The sequence below is a fragment of the Populus euphratica genome, unplaced genomic scaffold (genome assembly GCF_000495115.2).
Source record: "Populus euphratica unplaced genomic scaffold, PopEup_1.0 scaffold24.1, whole genome shotgun sequence".
In the NCBI taxonomy this organism is placed as follows: Eukaryota; Viridiplantae; Streptophyta; class Magnoliopsida; order Malpighiales; family Salicaceae; genus Populus; species Populus euphratica.
In genome coordinates this window covers 832,691-847,131 of record NW_011499893.1, presented here as the reverse complement: position 1 = coordinate 847,131, position 14,441 = coordinate 832,691, and the positions used below count along the sequence as shown (strand labels likewise).

Sequence of the window (14,441 nt, the reverse complement as noted above, 5' to 3'; positions counted from 1 at the left end):
TTAAGTTTTTAACAAGACAACTAAATTGTGTGTGGATTAGTTTGGTTAAATGAGCCGCACTAAGCCAATTCTAATACAGTTGGAGTTAAAATCTATACCATGCAAGGAACTACATTGCGATGCATAACTGTCTAAATAAAAAACTTATCCTTATTTATTAATTTATGTAATAGTCCATTAGTTTTATTAACTACAATAAGTAAATTAAATTTTGAATGTGTATTTAAGATTTTTCATTACTTTACCAGGTCCAAATCCAAGTCGTGTTTCAAAATAGCAAAGAAATTTTTCAAAACAACAAAAGAAGTTTTTACTATAACAAGAATATTGCTAAATTATTTCCCAAGTGAACTCTCACTAGGTTTTTTTTTTTTTTTTGCAAATAGCTATTATTTTGTCAACTAAAAAAAGAGCTAATTGGTTAAGTCCTGTTAGGATCCATTAATGTGCAGCAATCATTTGCGGCCTATCCTAAGAAATAGGATTGTCATTGTGAAAAGCCTACAGTGATAGGAGTGTAGCCAAGTTGCACCAATTATTAACAAAATGGTACAACTCATGTGTTGCCATTATTAGTGGCACAAATCATGTCATGATTTGTGGATCTTATCTTACCATTGATATATATAAATAGAGGCATTGTTTAAGAGCAAAATGAGAAAGAGAGTAGTGAGTGTGTGTAAGAGAATATGAGAGAAAGAGGGGTTACCAAGAGCAGTAACTCTGCTGTCATTGCAGTAGTATGTGTGAGTTGAGAGTTGAGTTTGAGTGAGTGTAATCCTCCTTTTTCATATATTTGTTTTGTATTCTTTTTCTATTTTTAATAATATTAACTTTTTTATGGATATAGATGATTTGTCAAACCATGTTAAATATTATATCAATATACTTAGCTTTTTATGAGTAAATATTAGTAAATCACCCAACAAGCCCTTGGTTAGAAACTATGAAAACAAGGAGAGGAAGAGAAAAGGATCCAAGAGGCTAAATATACCTCAAACTACCAGCCAAAAATGTAGACAGGCATTGGAGCTAACTTTGGATTAATCACCATCCCTCCTTATGGTGTCACTATGCTAGTGCAGGTAGTGCCTCGCAAAGCAGTCCACACCAACCACTGGTTCTCACAAATTGGTCTCCCACCTCTACCCTTCACAGAGCTCTCGTTCATTTGAGTACCTCGAAAGTCTGGGAGAGGCAGAGACAAAGGGTCTGTGGAATTGATGCCATGTTGTCTAGAGTTATTTTTCCAACACCGAATCCTTTGTTCATAACAATAATGTCCATGACCAGTCTCTCATTTTCGGTCATTGGGTTATTTGAGGGTTTGGGAAAGAACTTTGAGTACTCAAAATTCAGTAACTTCAGTGTTGAGAAGTCTACAAGAAAGCAGAACAGTACAGTTTGTAGTAGAGATGGCATGCTTGTGGTTTACATACCAGCTTTTCTTTCAGCTGTTGCTTTCTCTGGGCTGTTTCCAAATGCTGGTCTCAGGTTCTTACTGGTCAAGTCAGCTCTAACCATCCATTTCTTCAAGAGGATCCTTGAGGTTGGTACCACTTTGTCTCTTTCCACAGGGTATAATATCAGATTGATTCTCCAAAATGTTTAATATCACTTAATCCATCACTTCAATTATTTTGGTCAGTGATTAAAGAAATAGAAACAAAGAAGCATCCGATTATATTTATGTCAAATAACAGTTCAAGTTGGGTTTCATTTTTATTCTTCTTGTACCTGATGGTGCAGTTCTTTTCTCCTAATGTTCGTGAAAGGAGTTGACTTTTCATTTTCATTTTGTCAGCAATGATGTTGCCATGCCACGGCTGACAATATTTGTGCTTAGAGCCTAGAACCCAGTCTATGCACATCTCTAATTTTCACAAATATAAAAGCACAGGATCTTTCACTTAAGAACATCAAAAGTTTGAAACGGCGAGGAAAAGAGAGATCGGTCATGGGAATTTTGGTGTCCATTTTGTCTAGAGTAGCTTTTCCACTTCCAGTGACTTGCTTGCTTGTTAGAGTAATGTCTGTGGCCTGTCTACTATTTTCAGTTACTGGGATATTTGAAGGTTTAGGAAAGAACTTTCAGTACTCTAAGTTCTTTAACTTGAACGTTCACAAATCTACAAACAAGCAAATCAGACTGTCTAGCAGAATTGCCATGCTTATAGTTTACACACCAGCATTCCTTTCTGCTATTGCATCCTTTTGGCAGCTTCCATATGTTGGCCTTAGGTCATTGTTGGTCAAGCCAGCTCTAACCTAACATTTTTTCAAGAGAATCCTTGAGGTACTTGCCACCTATGCTCTTTGCCTCTCTCTCATCCTCTCTTGTACTAGAACTAGCACACCAAAATGTGTGTTGATAATCACGTAAACACAATTAGTTTGATGAATTGCTTATATTATTTTACAGATTATGAAATTCCCATGACAGCACTGGATGGTTTGCGTTATTTTCTGCTTAATCAAGCGTTGTGCTTTTCTTTTCCATGATGTGAAGGTACTATTTGTTCACAAATATAGTGGCGGGATGGCTGTTGACAGTGTGATTATTATCACTCTTGGTTATTTCACAACTACCTCAATCACAATTTATGCTCTAAGCCTAACACAAGGATTTCCTGAGCCACCAATCGATCTGAAGTATCCTGGCGTTGTGTTATTTCTGGTGGGAATTGTTGGCAATTTCTACCACCACCACCTCCTTTCCTCGTTGAGAACAAAGAATGACAAAGGATACAAGGTTCCCAAGGGTGGTCTCTTTGGTCTGGTTACATGCCCCCACTACTTCTTTGAGATTTTAATTTTCTTGGGGATATCTTTCATCTCTCAAACGTTGTACACTTTTGCCTCAACCATAAGCACAATATGCTTCTTGATGGGAAGGAGTTATGCTACTAGGAGATGGTATCTCACCAAATTTGATGATTTTCCCAAGGATGTCAAAGCTATCATTCCTTATGTTTTTTGAATGTTTCAAACATAGAATTTTGAGTTGTCAACAGGTTTCACTTTGGAACTGTGACTTCGTGATCTATTTCAACAAAGGATGTCACCTGTGGAAGTTGTGTTCTATGAAAAGAGAAGAAAATGATGCCACTTCTGACAAGTGAACCATAATATATATATATATATATATTGGCCACTGCACGTAATGTCTCAATATACCACCTGTTAGATTTGCTCAATCTCATGCAGTAAGCTTCCTAATTAGATTTGGTCGTAAACATAGGAACAAACATGGTTCAACGATTATGTATTTGATAACTTCTTTTAATGGAAGGGGTTCGAGTCCTCACTATTACTATTCATTACCCTTTGTTATTGATTTAGGATTGGTTTGTCTTTTAGAAAAGTTACAAAAAAAAAAGACGGTAATTGCTTCTTCTAATTATAACAACTGATTACTCTAATTATATATAAAAGTACATAGTACATATGAAAAAAATATAGTTTTTTATTTATTGGATAATCAATTTTTTTCTTTTATTTTGGAGACAAGATTTATAAGAATATTTTTATTATTTTTATTTTAGTAATTAAAATAGCACTAAAATAATCAATTAGAGATAAAAAAAAATTTCTTACGAGAAAGAGTTTTTTTTCAATTTATATTGTTATCATAGTCATGATTTTAATATTATTATATGCAATACATCTATTACTATACAAATATTTTTTTTCTTGATATACATTAATATATGCTAATTCTTTGTTTACATTAATATTATTTAAAAGTAAAATTCTAAAAACATTTGTCAGATTTGCATTTCAAAAGATAAAAAGCCATTGTCAGATTTGCATTTCAAAAGATAAAAACATTGGCTTTTGATTATATTGATTGGATTATTTTTTTATTTTTTATTTTTTTTTAAAATGGTTATGATGGCATTTAGCATTATGCAACACAAATACATCTTATTATTATTTTGAAATTCATTAATTTGAGATAATTAATTAAATTTTTAGAATTAATTAATAAAATAATTCTTTATAACACTTCCTGTCAAATTATTCAAGTAATTTGTTTGAAGATGTATATATTTTTTAAATTCTACAAATATATTGGTCTAAAAAATATGTTTTTTAACTTTAAAAATACATTGGTTTGAAGAATAATATCTTTAAACTTTATAGATATATTGGTCTAAAGTAGTGGTGTGCTTCTAAATTTTATAAATATATTGGTTTAAAGAGTTATAAATATCAATTTAATGCTGAGTAAATAAATAAATAAGAAACAGTTACTACCGTTTGTTTGTGTCATAAAGTGAGATTTAAATCTGGAATGGATGAGATAAGAATGGCAGAAGGCCCATTTCTTTTAGTAGTTTAAGATTTAATTGATCTTTAATGAAGCTCTTTAAATCACTCCATCTGACTCCATATCAATCCAGGCAGAGGACCATACGCATTACACAAGCCAAAAGCTCTCAATAAGCAACATGTTAACCACATCTTTGATTGGTGTTGACGTCCTTAAAGCCAACACACCCAGACTCCGTTTCTTCTTCATTAGCATAACAAGCCGTACCTCCTGCTCAAGTTCACATTGGTTTTTTCAGCCATTACCAGTTTAAACGCAATCTATCCATACACCTAATAGCTAAAGTTGCTCAAAAATTGCAGAGAAGGAAAAGTGAAGTAACATGGTGCCCATGTTTCTGAGATTTTTCTTTCCATCTTCTTTCTTTATCAAAGCAATGTCGATTTGTGTCCTGATATTTGGACATGTTGGGCTCTAGAGATTACAGGAAAGCTTCTGCAGTACTCTAAGTTCCTGAATATTGGTGCGAACAATCCCAAAAAAAAAAAGCAGATTCAAGTCTCCAGTATAAATGAGGATCTCGTGTTTTTGTTCGTCGAATCCACTCTAACCTTACATTTCCTACACCAGTTCTTGTTTTAAATGTATTCATGAAGTTCAAGTTTAGCAGCCAAATTCAACGACTCGATCTCCAAAACCTTCAACCTGTTATGAAAAAGATCAGTATTCTTTGAAAGAAGCTTGCTCAGGCTTGGTCACCATCCTTCTCTGAAGAGGCCTGAAAGTCGGACATACATTGTTTGATTGTCTCGTAGGCTAGGCTATAGTATTTGTTAAAGTGGCCTAACACTCAAATTCTTTAGATTTTCTTGGCTCTCACTCAGCACTTTGCGTCATCTGCCAAGCCAGACAGAAGACCTTGCATATTGAAGCTATTAAAATAGCAATATGCATCAGGTCCACGTAGCATCTGGTCGATTTGGGGATGTATTATTAACATCATTTTGAAAAGGGATTTTTATCTCAGATGACATGCTAGCTAATGTAGGGATACCCTTTAATCCTTATTCTCGAAAAAATAAATAAATAAAATAAAATATTATCTATGGATTTGCTTGGATTATTTCCTTACATTTTTATCATTGGATTTACATATAAACCTTACAAAGGGATTGGGAATAAATGTACTATGGACTAAATATATCCCTTCCTCTTACATCTTATTTCCATGTCCAAATATTTGAAATTGTGAATGCACGTCTAGGTGTAGAAAATTTTCAAATCAATTTCAAGTTAAGGAAAGTAAAATAAAATCTTGGATTGAAGATTCACTCCCGATCGAGTTCTGTACATTTAAGAAATAAAATATGAATAAGAAAAATGCAATGCATAGTAGAAAAACCAAACATCGATACTTAACCCCACCTCATTTTCAATATTTATTGCCTATTATCCATCTAAGTTGTTTTGTAATGAAAAATATGGGCCTTCCAAAACTTATATAAAATTCAAGCCTAGAAATCCAACAAGTACCTTGTGAACCACATGTTTCACTGTTCTACACTGTCGAAGGTTTGATTCCAAGAAACTCCTTGAAACGTGTCCGTTTCTTCTCCACTAGCACATCAAACTGCCCTCTTTCTCTGTTTAAACCAAGCCCATATGATCCCACCTATTAGCTGTAGTTGCTCAAAGTTTCTGAGAAAACAGGAGTGAATAAAAATGGAGTCCATGTTGCTGAGGCTTTTCTTTCCACCTCCTCTGCTTATTAAAGCAATGTCTGTGGTCTGTGTCGTGTCATTAGGAAAAGTTGGGCTCTCAGAGGTTAGAGGAAAGCACCTGCAGTACTCCAAATTCTTGAATATTGATGAAAAGAAGTCCAACAAAAAGCAGACTCAAGTTTCTAGTAGAACAGGCATGCTTATTGCTTACACACCATCATTTCTTACTGCTGCTGTTTCCTTTGGGCTTTTCCCAAATGAGGATCTCAGGTTTTTGTTCGTCAAATCCACTCTAACCTTCCATTTCTTCAAAAGAATACTTGAGGTAATTAATCGCTCCCTCCCTGTCTCTAGCTAATATGATATGATAACATGCAAGAGTGTGGCGATTTGGATGCCTATTAAAAAAGGATACAAGCCATATAGTAACCAGAAAATGTTTTTGTCCACCAGGTGCTATTCATTCACAGATACAGCGGGGGGGTGGAAGTTGAGTCTCTGACTCCAATCACTCTTAGTTATTTCACATCCTCTGTGTTTATCATCTATGCTCAACACCTAACACAAGGACTCCCAGAGCCAGCAGTTGATTTGAAGTATCCAGGGATTGTGTTGTTTCTGATAGGAATCATCGGTAACTTCTACCACCATCGTCTCCTTTCCAAACTGAGAAGCAAGAATGACAAAGAATACAAGGTTCCCAAGGGTGGCTTGTTTGACCTAGTGATTTGCCCTCACTATCTGTTTGAGATTCTTGGAATTTTGGGGATCTCTCTCTCAGCTCAAACATTGTATGCCTTTTCTTTCTTCATTGGATCAACTCTTTACCTCATGGGGAGGAGTTATGCCACGAGGAGATGGTACCTTTCACAGTTCAAAGATTTTCCCCGGGATGTGAAGGCTCTCATTCCTTTCGTATTTTAAATCTGTTGGAATGAGGGAATCACATAATTTTTTTTTAAAAAAATAATAATTTGATGGTGGTGATAATGATAAATGTCATTGTTTTTGTGGTTTTGGAAGGAAGAGAAGCAATTGAAAATCAATGTCATCTTCATCGTTGATGGTGATGGGAACGTCAACGTAGACTTTTTACCGTGGAGATGGCATATCTTGGCCGGTGAAAAATTGCAATGGTAGTTAACAATCTCGTCATTGAATCTGGCTATTTGTTTACATTGGGTAGTGAGAATTTCCTACTGTAATGGGATAACTATCTGGCAATCTTAAAAGTTTGTTGGGCTTATTGTTAGTGTTATTTTTTAAAATATTTTTTATTTAAAAATATATTAAAATAATAGTGGTCAAGAATAATAGCATGCTTTTCACAAGCTATCATGTGTAATGCATGTATTCATTAATTTTGAAAAAAGAAGTCGAGGGATGAAAACATTAAGAAATATGGATAAAATAAAAGCTATGATTGATTTTTTTTTGGCACAAAAATATGATTAAGAAGACATGTATTATAAAATTTTAAATTGATAGGTTACCTCACGATAAAAAAAAAAAAACCAATTACTTTTATCTCATTGTTGTTCATTGAACAATATATTCATTTTTAAATATTTTTTTTTCAATTCTTATAATTTTTTGAAAGAGGATTTATATTATATTTTTATAAACAGTAATTGAGTTTGATGAATTTAAACTATATTATAAACAAGCTAAAAGCAAATATAATTTCATTACAATTAAGTCTTTACTCACTATTAAAACATTGAAAAACATTGATGGAATATCCCGTCGTTGTTTAGGGAAAAATTTCATCAGTATTTTAACTATTAATGGAATTTCCTATGAAAACATATTGTCAACAAGTTTCTTATTTGGGATTGTCATTCCATCAGTATTTTCTTAAAAAATTAAAATGCTAATGGAATTTCGAATAGAATGCCGATGAATTACTCATACTAAAAAAAGATTTTAGTGCCCATTTTTTTTATAAACAAGTCTGTTAAAAATCAAATTTTCATGGATTTTTTGTCCAGTCCTTCCCATAATTTTCACCACCACTGCATGCTTAATTTGACTATCCATACTAAAACAAAAACAGAGCAAGGTAAACTCAGTCTCACGCTAATGCAATCAAATCATAAATGTGGCTTACATAGCAAACACCGGATCTCCAATTTCTAATAATAAGCTAAACCCACTTGAGGAAAACAAAATAAAAAAGACCCATTTGACAAAAACCAGAATCAGATGATAAAGTTCTAAACTTGAAGCACAAAACAGAGTACAAGCAAGTACCACAAAAACCAAACTTTACACCCAAAGACTAATATGCATTAATTCAAAAAACAAGTCAATGAAATCCCAAAATGGGTTTCATCAGAAAACACCAAATTTCTAATCCATTAGCTAAACTAAAGCAAACACACTAAAGAAACTAAGAATTAAATACTAGAGACCAAAACTTTAAACTTAGCAATGAAGAACGAAAACTAAAAAGACCGAACTTTACAAGCTGAGCAAAAACATGCATTACTAAAAGAAGCAATAGAGATGTCAAAGAAGACAAGGCTAATAATACCTGAAGGAGCTAGATATCAAGCAAGAGAGAGGAAGCGGCTGCTGCTAGGTTCGCACTTCTCACCCTGACTGCAATAAGTGAAACAAAAACCCTAGGAAGACAGGTGTTATACGGGTGTTTATATACATTTAGAGATTGAGGGTATTATTGTCATATAAACTTACTCTCATAAAAGGACATAGGTATCCCCCAATTATTACCTAACTCTCAATTACATGTACAAAACAAACTATTCTCAATTGAGTCCTCCGTCAATAGGACATTACTCAATTAACCCTCTTATGGAAATGTTTTCGTTTTGTCATGAAAATATTATTAGTAATTTTAAATTAATGTTACTCTACTATCTTAAGAAATGAGAGCTAACATGATGGTTATAGAGAGTATATTCAAATAAATATATATTTTTCTTAAAATATTTTTTTGTTATAAGATTTAACGATAAGGTTTCATTATTATTTGATAAATTTAAGATATAGTTATTATTTTTATTTAGTATCTAATCAATAATTATGTAATAGTTGATAGAACATGTACTAGCTCCTTTATTGTATTTGTGGAGAAAATACTCTTAAGTACCTAGTAATAATATCTTCAAAATTACCTGTTTTTTCTAAAAATTATTCCTTTTATATCATAAATTCTAAAGATGAGGTATGTGTAATATTTGATAGATTGAAAATGTAATTGAAATTTCGTTTGTTTAGGACCTAATTGATAATTACGTGATAAGTGAAGGACCAACTTATCCTTTTCTCTATTACGTGATAGCTTGAAGCCGGCAGTGGTTTGAGGTCGACGAACCTAATTGACCATATTTTTTATTAACCGCAGCGTCGTTTGCGGGGCACTTTATTTCTACACGAAGCGTCTTTTCTTAGCGTGATAAAGAGACAAGTTAGACAAGACAGTCACTTCACTGCTTGTCCAAGAGACAACCTGGGCTTCAGTTCTTGATTTGTTGAGAGAAGAAGAGGAAGAAGAAGGTAAAGTTTTGTAAACTATATAGCTGTTATGTCTTGTTATTTGATTTTTTCGTTGATATTTTAGAGCTAATGAAGAGAGTTTATCTGGGTTATTAATCATTCTACTTTAACAGACTTTCCATGTTTTCTTGCTCGGTGAATGTCCTTCTTAAGGCTAAAGATACTGTTGGAAGTGATTTGCATTATGAATTTGTATGTGGGATGGTTAATTTTGATGAAGCAGGATAGTTCTTTGTGCCCAACTGGTGAATTGTTTAAAGAACATTACTTTGTGATAGATTTTGCTACTGTATAGGAATGCTGCCACCTTTTAACTTAAACTTGTTTTATTACTAGGTGAAAATATGTTGCCTGCATTGTATTACTTTTTGCATTATCAACATTTTGGTTCATCTTTGTCGTATCACAGTTGTTTAGGATGCTCACACTTTGATTTTGGTCTTGATGGTGGTTTTGATCCCAAGATTCTTCAATGGATATAAATAGAGGGACTTTAGAAATTTTCTTGTGCTTAGACTAGATTTTTTTTTTGTTATTATATGAAGTTCTCATTTTGCTAATCTTTTAAGCTGGTTATTTATTTATTTATTTGCAGAGTTGATAGACCTATCATGGATCGGCTTGATGGTTCTGCGCATCTCATGATAGTGTCAGATCTTGATTTTACAATGGTAGAACTGTTGGCTGCTTTTTGTAAAATTGCTTAGTGTCATGCTGTGGTTATTTAAGTCATGTACGTAGTGGCTTCTGATGCAGGTGGATCATCTTGATCCAGACAACCTAGGCCTTCTTAGATTTAATGCTATGTGGGAAGCCTACTACCGTCAAGATTCTCTGCTAGTTTTCTCCACCGGAAGGTCACCCACAATTTATAAACAGTTGATGAAGGAGAAACCTTTGTTGACCCCAGATATAGCCATAATGTCTGTTGGAACTGAAATTATGTATGGTGAATCAATGATAAGAGACGAGGACTGGGAACAATATTTAAATAAAAATTGGAACAGGGAAATAGTCACAGAGGAAACAGCCCAGTTTCCAGAACTTACTCCTCAGGTACAGTGTTTAGCCAAATGACATTGATTATTATATCTGGTATTTGAGTCTAGAAACCGACTACAAGAGAGCATATATTTTAATATTACTGTTATTTGATGGAGAAGAACTGAAATCATATACTAATTACTATGATGATACCAGACTTTTGTGCATTTTGAGTTCTAATATACCGAACTTCAATGGGTCATTGCAGTCTGAAACAGAACAACGGCCGCATAAAGTGAGTTTTTTTGTGGAGAAGATAAAAGCCTTGAAAGTTATAAGGTCTCTATCAGAACGTCTAGAGAAGCGTGGGGTAAGATTGCATTTGTTCGCTGATTCTTAATATATTGATATGAGCAGTTTCATCTCAATGAGTTATAAAAGCATTTGGATTCATATATATGAATGAATCTGTCCCTTTTATCATTCAATTTTGATCTCTTCCTGGGCAGTTAGATGTTAAACTGGTATACAGTAATGAGACGGCTTTGGATGTATTACCAAAAGGTGCGGGCAAAGGACAGGCTCTTGCTTATTTGCTTGAAAAATTTAAAGTTGATGGGAAGATGCCAGTTAACACTCTTGTCTGCGGTGACTCTGGTAATGATGCTGAACTATTCAGCGTCCCTGAAGTATATGGTGTGATGGTTTGTATCCTCATAAGCTTTGTAATTTGCTACTCCTGTTATTCTTTTCCATTTCTCTCACATATGGTAACATTTGTATTTTTATTATGAAGGTCAGCAATGCACAGGAGGAATTGCTGCGGTGGCATGCAGAAAATGCAAGGAACAATCCTAATATAATTCATGCAACAGAGAGATGTGCAGCTGGGATAATACAAGCCATCGGTAATTTTAGTCTGGGTCCAAATGTTTCTCCAAGAGATATTAGAGACTTTCAGAAATGCAAAGTGGAAATTCTCAATAGTGGTCATGAAGTTGTGAAGTTTTATTTGTTCTATGAGAGATGGAGACGTGCAGAAGTTGCCAAGAATATGGAAACTCCAAAGTTAATATTTGTAAGTTCAATAGGATTCCTTTTACATTAAAAATGAAATTCAAGTAACATCTGCATTTTGTTAGGCATTCATTAGAAGCAGAATGTTTCAGTAAATTTATGGACATTCTTTGAGTTGAAGCTGCATTAGAAGTTGTGGGGAACTTATGCAGGAGCTTTTATGGCTTTTAAGGAGAATTATTGTTTTGCTTAGTTATTTTTATTTTTTCCCCAATTAGTTTAGGAGATTAAATATTGATAAATTACTTATTCCCGGTTGACATGATTAAAAAATTCTATCTGGAGCATGCTAATGCAAGTTTTGTCTTGTCACCTGAATTTTGTGAGTGCTTGAACTTTTTTTTTGGTGGTGTCATCTTTTTCTGCCTTTGCCCTTTCCTTTTTGTTTTTCCCTTGTAGGAGCCGCCTTTTCATTTTATCCTTCAACGACACTGACATCTGCTTACTGAGTTTCCTTTGCTCCCCAGTTTCCATTGGGTACATTTGTGCATCCTTCAGGAGTTGAGCAACCAGTCAACCACTGCATAGATGTAATGGCAAGGTTGCATGGGGACAAGCAAGGAACCAATTACCGCATATGGGTAGATCGAGTTTCTTCAGCACAAGTTGGTTCAGACACATGGCTTGTGAAGTTTTATAAATGGGAGTCATTTGGTGAGATTTATTTTCCATCATCCTATGGTTCATTTACATGTACTTTTTTTTTTCCCGATTTGTATCGGCATTGATGTTTTGATGGAGTTGCTTTTTATTGATAGACAAGGAACTATTCGACCTTCGGTTTTAATATACTCAGATAAATACTTGGTTATCTAAACATCTTTTTTGCCTCTGTATGAATTGATTTTCCTGTGGTTTATCATGTTGGATTCATTTATATTCTCATTTCTTAAATTTGCTTTGACATATGACCATGACAAAATTACATTACAGGGGAGGAACGGCATGGCTGTTTGACCACTGTCTTGCTAAGTTCAAAGGTAGAACAAGAGTCCGATGCACTCTTTATTTAAATGTCGTTTGCCTTGTTGAATTTCTGCCTGCTGGTTTCACCATATATGCCTAACACCAGTGATTAATCTGTGGTGGGTTTTGGGCAGGCCAAGGTACCTGATGGCTTCACATGGATGCACATGCATCAGACATGGCTAGGAGGTTCAGAACCTGAAGATCAAACAAACTGGTTATTCTAGATTTCAAACAAGTGGGTTAGTGTTTGTTTTGACCCAATAAATTGGTCTTTATTGACATTTGCTTTTCATTCATAGGCCTTGTTTGCGTGATGACATACAAAAATATAGCTGTTTATAGACTGCAGAGCTTAAGAGTATCAAAATATTGATGTATCTACAAGTCATACGATTGTAGTTTGAGAATGTCATTACAAGTAATAGAATTGTCTATTTTGAAATCATTTTCCCCTCTTTTTCTTGAGAAGCAAGGATGAAAATGTCTTAAATCTACAGGACACTCGTTTTTCGTGGCTCGTTATTTGTCCTTGCGAGTCTAAATAAATAGAATAATGTTTAGAAAAAAAGTTATGGTTTACGTTATATTAATTTGCGAGGTAAGTATTAACATGTAATGCCCAGCTTTGTAACTTGGGGAGAAAACTACTCGTACTTGATACCGGAGCTCAATGATTTGAAATAGTTGATTGTGACTAAGGACTACTCGTACTTGATACCGGAGCTCAATGGTTTGAAATAGTTGATTGTGATGAACTAAGATATTTACCTGGTGAATCTCATTGCTTCACATCTCTTCATTTTTTGAGGATATGGAATTGTGAGAAGCCGGCATCCATCCATTCCAAGCATAAAACGCTGCACAGCTCTGGTGGAATTGGAAACATGGAACTGCCCTGAGTTGATCTCAATTCCCAGTGATTTCTTAGAATTTAAAATTTTTAGAGTTCTACCAAGAGGACTACAATGTTGTGCATCTCTAGAGGGATTTTCAATAATAAATTGCAAAGGGCTTATCCAATTTAATGACGCTGATTTACAGGAGTTGTCCTTGCTTCGCCTTATCCAATTTAATGACGCTGATTTACAGTTGTCCTTGCTTCGTTATCCGTTGTACCATGTGATAAGCTCGTCAGTAGGGGCGGAACTAGAAAGTTGTAGTGAGAGAGAGCAAATATTTTATTTTTGAAATAGTTGAGTGCATAATTTTTATGAAAAAAATTGAAAATCTAAGGACTAAAATCAAATTATTTTTGAACTCTGGGGCTGCTCTGCTCCCACCAAAGCATGTCATAGGTCGACCCCTGCTCATCAGTTTTGATTGATATGGTCTCCGACAATTGCATTCTTTTGTTTAATTGAGGACTCAGTTTGTTCATAGAAAAATACTTTTTTAAGAACCAATTTCTTCCACGTAACCTTAAAGTTGTTCAAGAGAAAAGTACTTTAACTGGAAAATTGATCTTAATAAAAACATCTTGTTTTTCTTTTGTTTTATCTAGAAAATACTTTCTGAAATCTTTTAAAAAATTATATATTTTTCTTTTTTATTAGAATTTATTTTTTAATTTTATGCTCTTTAAATTTTATTATTTTTCAGATTTGTTTTAATTTATTTTATTGTTGTTTATTTTATTTGATGTGATTTATGAAATTGAGTTTTTTTAATTTCATCTTTTTTAACTTGTTTTTGGTAAATTTTTTTATTTTTTAATGTACTTAAAAAAAATATCAAAAATACGTGAAAATACTTTGTTGTGAATTAAACATGCAAATTGAAAATCTTGATAATTTTGTCACTTGATTTTTAGCTTGAATTAGAACTAGAAAATGAAGGGATTTGAAACATGTTTTTTATAAAATTTATAGGTTGAGATATTAACTTTTAAATGA

The 14,441-nt window shown here is 33.7% G+C and overlaps 3 protein-coding genes and 2 long non-coding RNA genes across 6 annotated transcripts; 4 read left to right on the top strand and 1 right to left on the bottom strand.

The window, feature by feature from the left end:
* The first annotated feature begins 1,062 nt into the window (after positions 1 to 1,062).
* LOC105131611 (very-long-chain enoyl-CoA reductase-like) lies at positions 1,063 to 3,065 on the top strand. Its single transcript, XM_011034651.1, has 2 exons — positions 1,063 to 1,549; positions 2,510 to 3,065. Exons 1-2 carry the CDS (start codon positions 1,229 to 1,231, stop codon positions 2,978 to 2,980), a joined length of 792 nt encoding a protein of 263 aa, XP_011032953.1. The 5' UTR covers positions 1,063 to 1,228; the 3' UTR covers positions 2,981 to 3,065.
* A 2,769-nt stretch (positions 3,066 to 5,834) lies between these two features.
* LOC105131610 (3-oxo-5-alpha-steroid 4-dehydrogenase 2-like) lies at positions 5,835 to 7,059 on the top strand. The gene is made up of 2 exons (XM_011034650.1): positions 5,835 to 6,322; positions 6,451 to 7,059. The coding sequence occupies exons 1-2, from the start codon at positions 5,999 to 6,001 to the stop codon at positions 6,919 to 6,921; spliced, it is 795 nt and encodes a 264-aa protein (XP_011032952.1). The 5' UTR covers positions 5,835 to 5,998; the 3' UTR covers positions 6,922 to 7,059.
* A 946-nt stretch (positions 7,060 to 8,005) lies between these two features.
* LOC105131609 (uncharacterized) lies at positions 8,006 to 8,669 on the bottom strand. Its single transcript, XR_843466.1, has 2 exons — positions 8,534 to 8,669; positions 8,006 to 8,038 (listed from the first exon to the last, which is right to left on the bottom strand). It is a non-coding gene; the product is annotated as an uncharacterized LOC105131609 (long non-coding RNA).
* A 669-nt stretch (positions 8,670 to 9,338) lies between these two features.
* On the top strand, positions 9,339 to 13,229 carry LOC105131608 (sucrose-phosphatase 2-like). Of its 2 annotated transcripts, XM_011034648.1 has the most exons (9): positions 9,339 to 9,519; positions 10,115 to 10,190; positions 10,276 to 10,575; positions 10,772 to 10,873; positions 11,013 to 11,207; positions 11,300 to 11,581; positions 12,048 to 12,234; positions 12,514 to 12,560; positions 12,681 to 13,229. In XM_011034648.1, exons 2-9 carry the CDS (start codon positions 10,131 to 10,133, stop codon positions 12,771 to 12,773), a joined length of 1,266 nt encoding a protein of 421 aa, XP_011032950.1. In that variant the 5' UTR covers positions 9,339 to 9,519; positions 10,115 to 10,130; the 3' UTR covers positions 12,774 to 13,229. The 2 variants fall into 2 exon arrangements, with proteins under 2 accessions (XP_011032950.1, XP_011032951.1); XM_011034649.1 differs by lacking the exon at positions 10,115 to 10,190.
* Positions 13,230 to 13,267: 38 nt separating this feature from the next.
* On the top strand, positions 13,268 to 13,739 carry LOC105131607 (uncharacterized). Its single transcript, XR_843465.1, has 2 exons — positions 13,268 to 13,592; positions 13,639 to 13,739. It is a non-coding gene; the product is annotated as an uncharacterized LOC105131607 (long non-coding RNA).
* The last annotated feature ends 702 nt before the right edge of the window (positions 13,740 to 14,441 follow it).

Coding starts and splice junctions, on each gene's coding strand:
- LOC105131608 (XM_011034648.1), top strand. CDS start 10,131: ATGGATCGGCTTGATGGTTCTGCGCATCTCATGATAGTGTCAGATCTT. Junction 10,874..11,012: donor AACGTCTAGAGAAGCGTGGG/GTAAGATTGCAT, acceptor CTTCCTGGGCAG/TTAGATGTTAAACTGGTATA. Junction 12,561..12,680: donor CTGTCTTGCTAAGTTCAAAG/GTAGAACAAGAG, acceptor GGTTTTGGGCAG/GCCAAGGTACCTGATGGCTT.
- LOC105131610 (XM_011034650.1), top strand. CDS start 5,999: ATGGAGTCCATGTTGCTGAGGCTTTTCTTTCCACCTCCTCTGCTTATT. Junction 6,323..6,450: donor TCTTCAAAAGAATACTTGAG/GTAATTAATCGC, acceptor TTTGTCCACCAG/GTGCTATTCATTCACAGATA.
- LOC105131611 (XM_011034651.1), top strand. CDS start 1,229: ATGTTGTCTAGAGTTATTTTTCCAACACCGAATCCTTTGTTCATAACA. Junction 1,550..2,509: donor TCTTCAAGAGGATCCTTGAG/GTTGGTACCACT, acceptor CATGATGTGAAG/GTACTATTTGTTCACAAATA.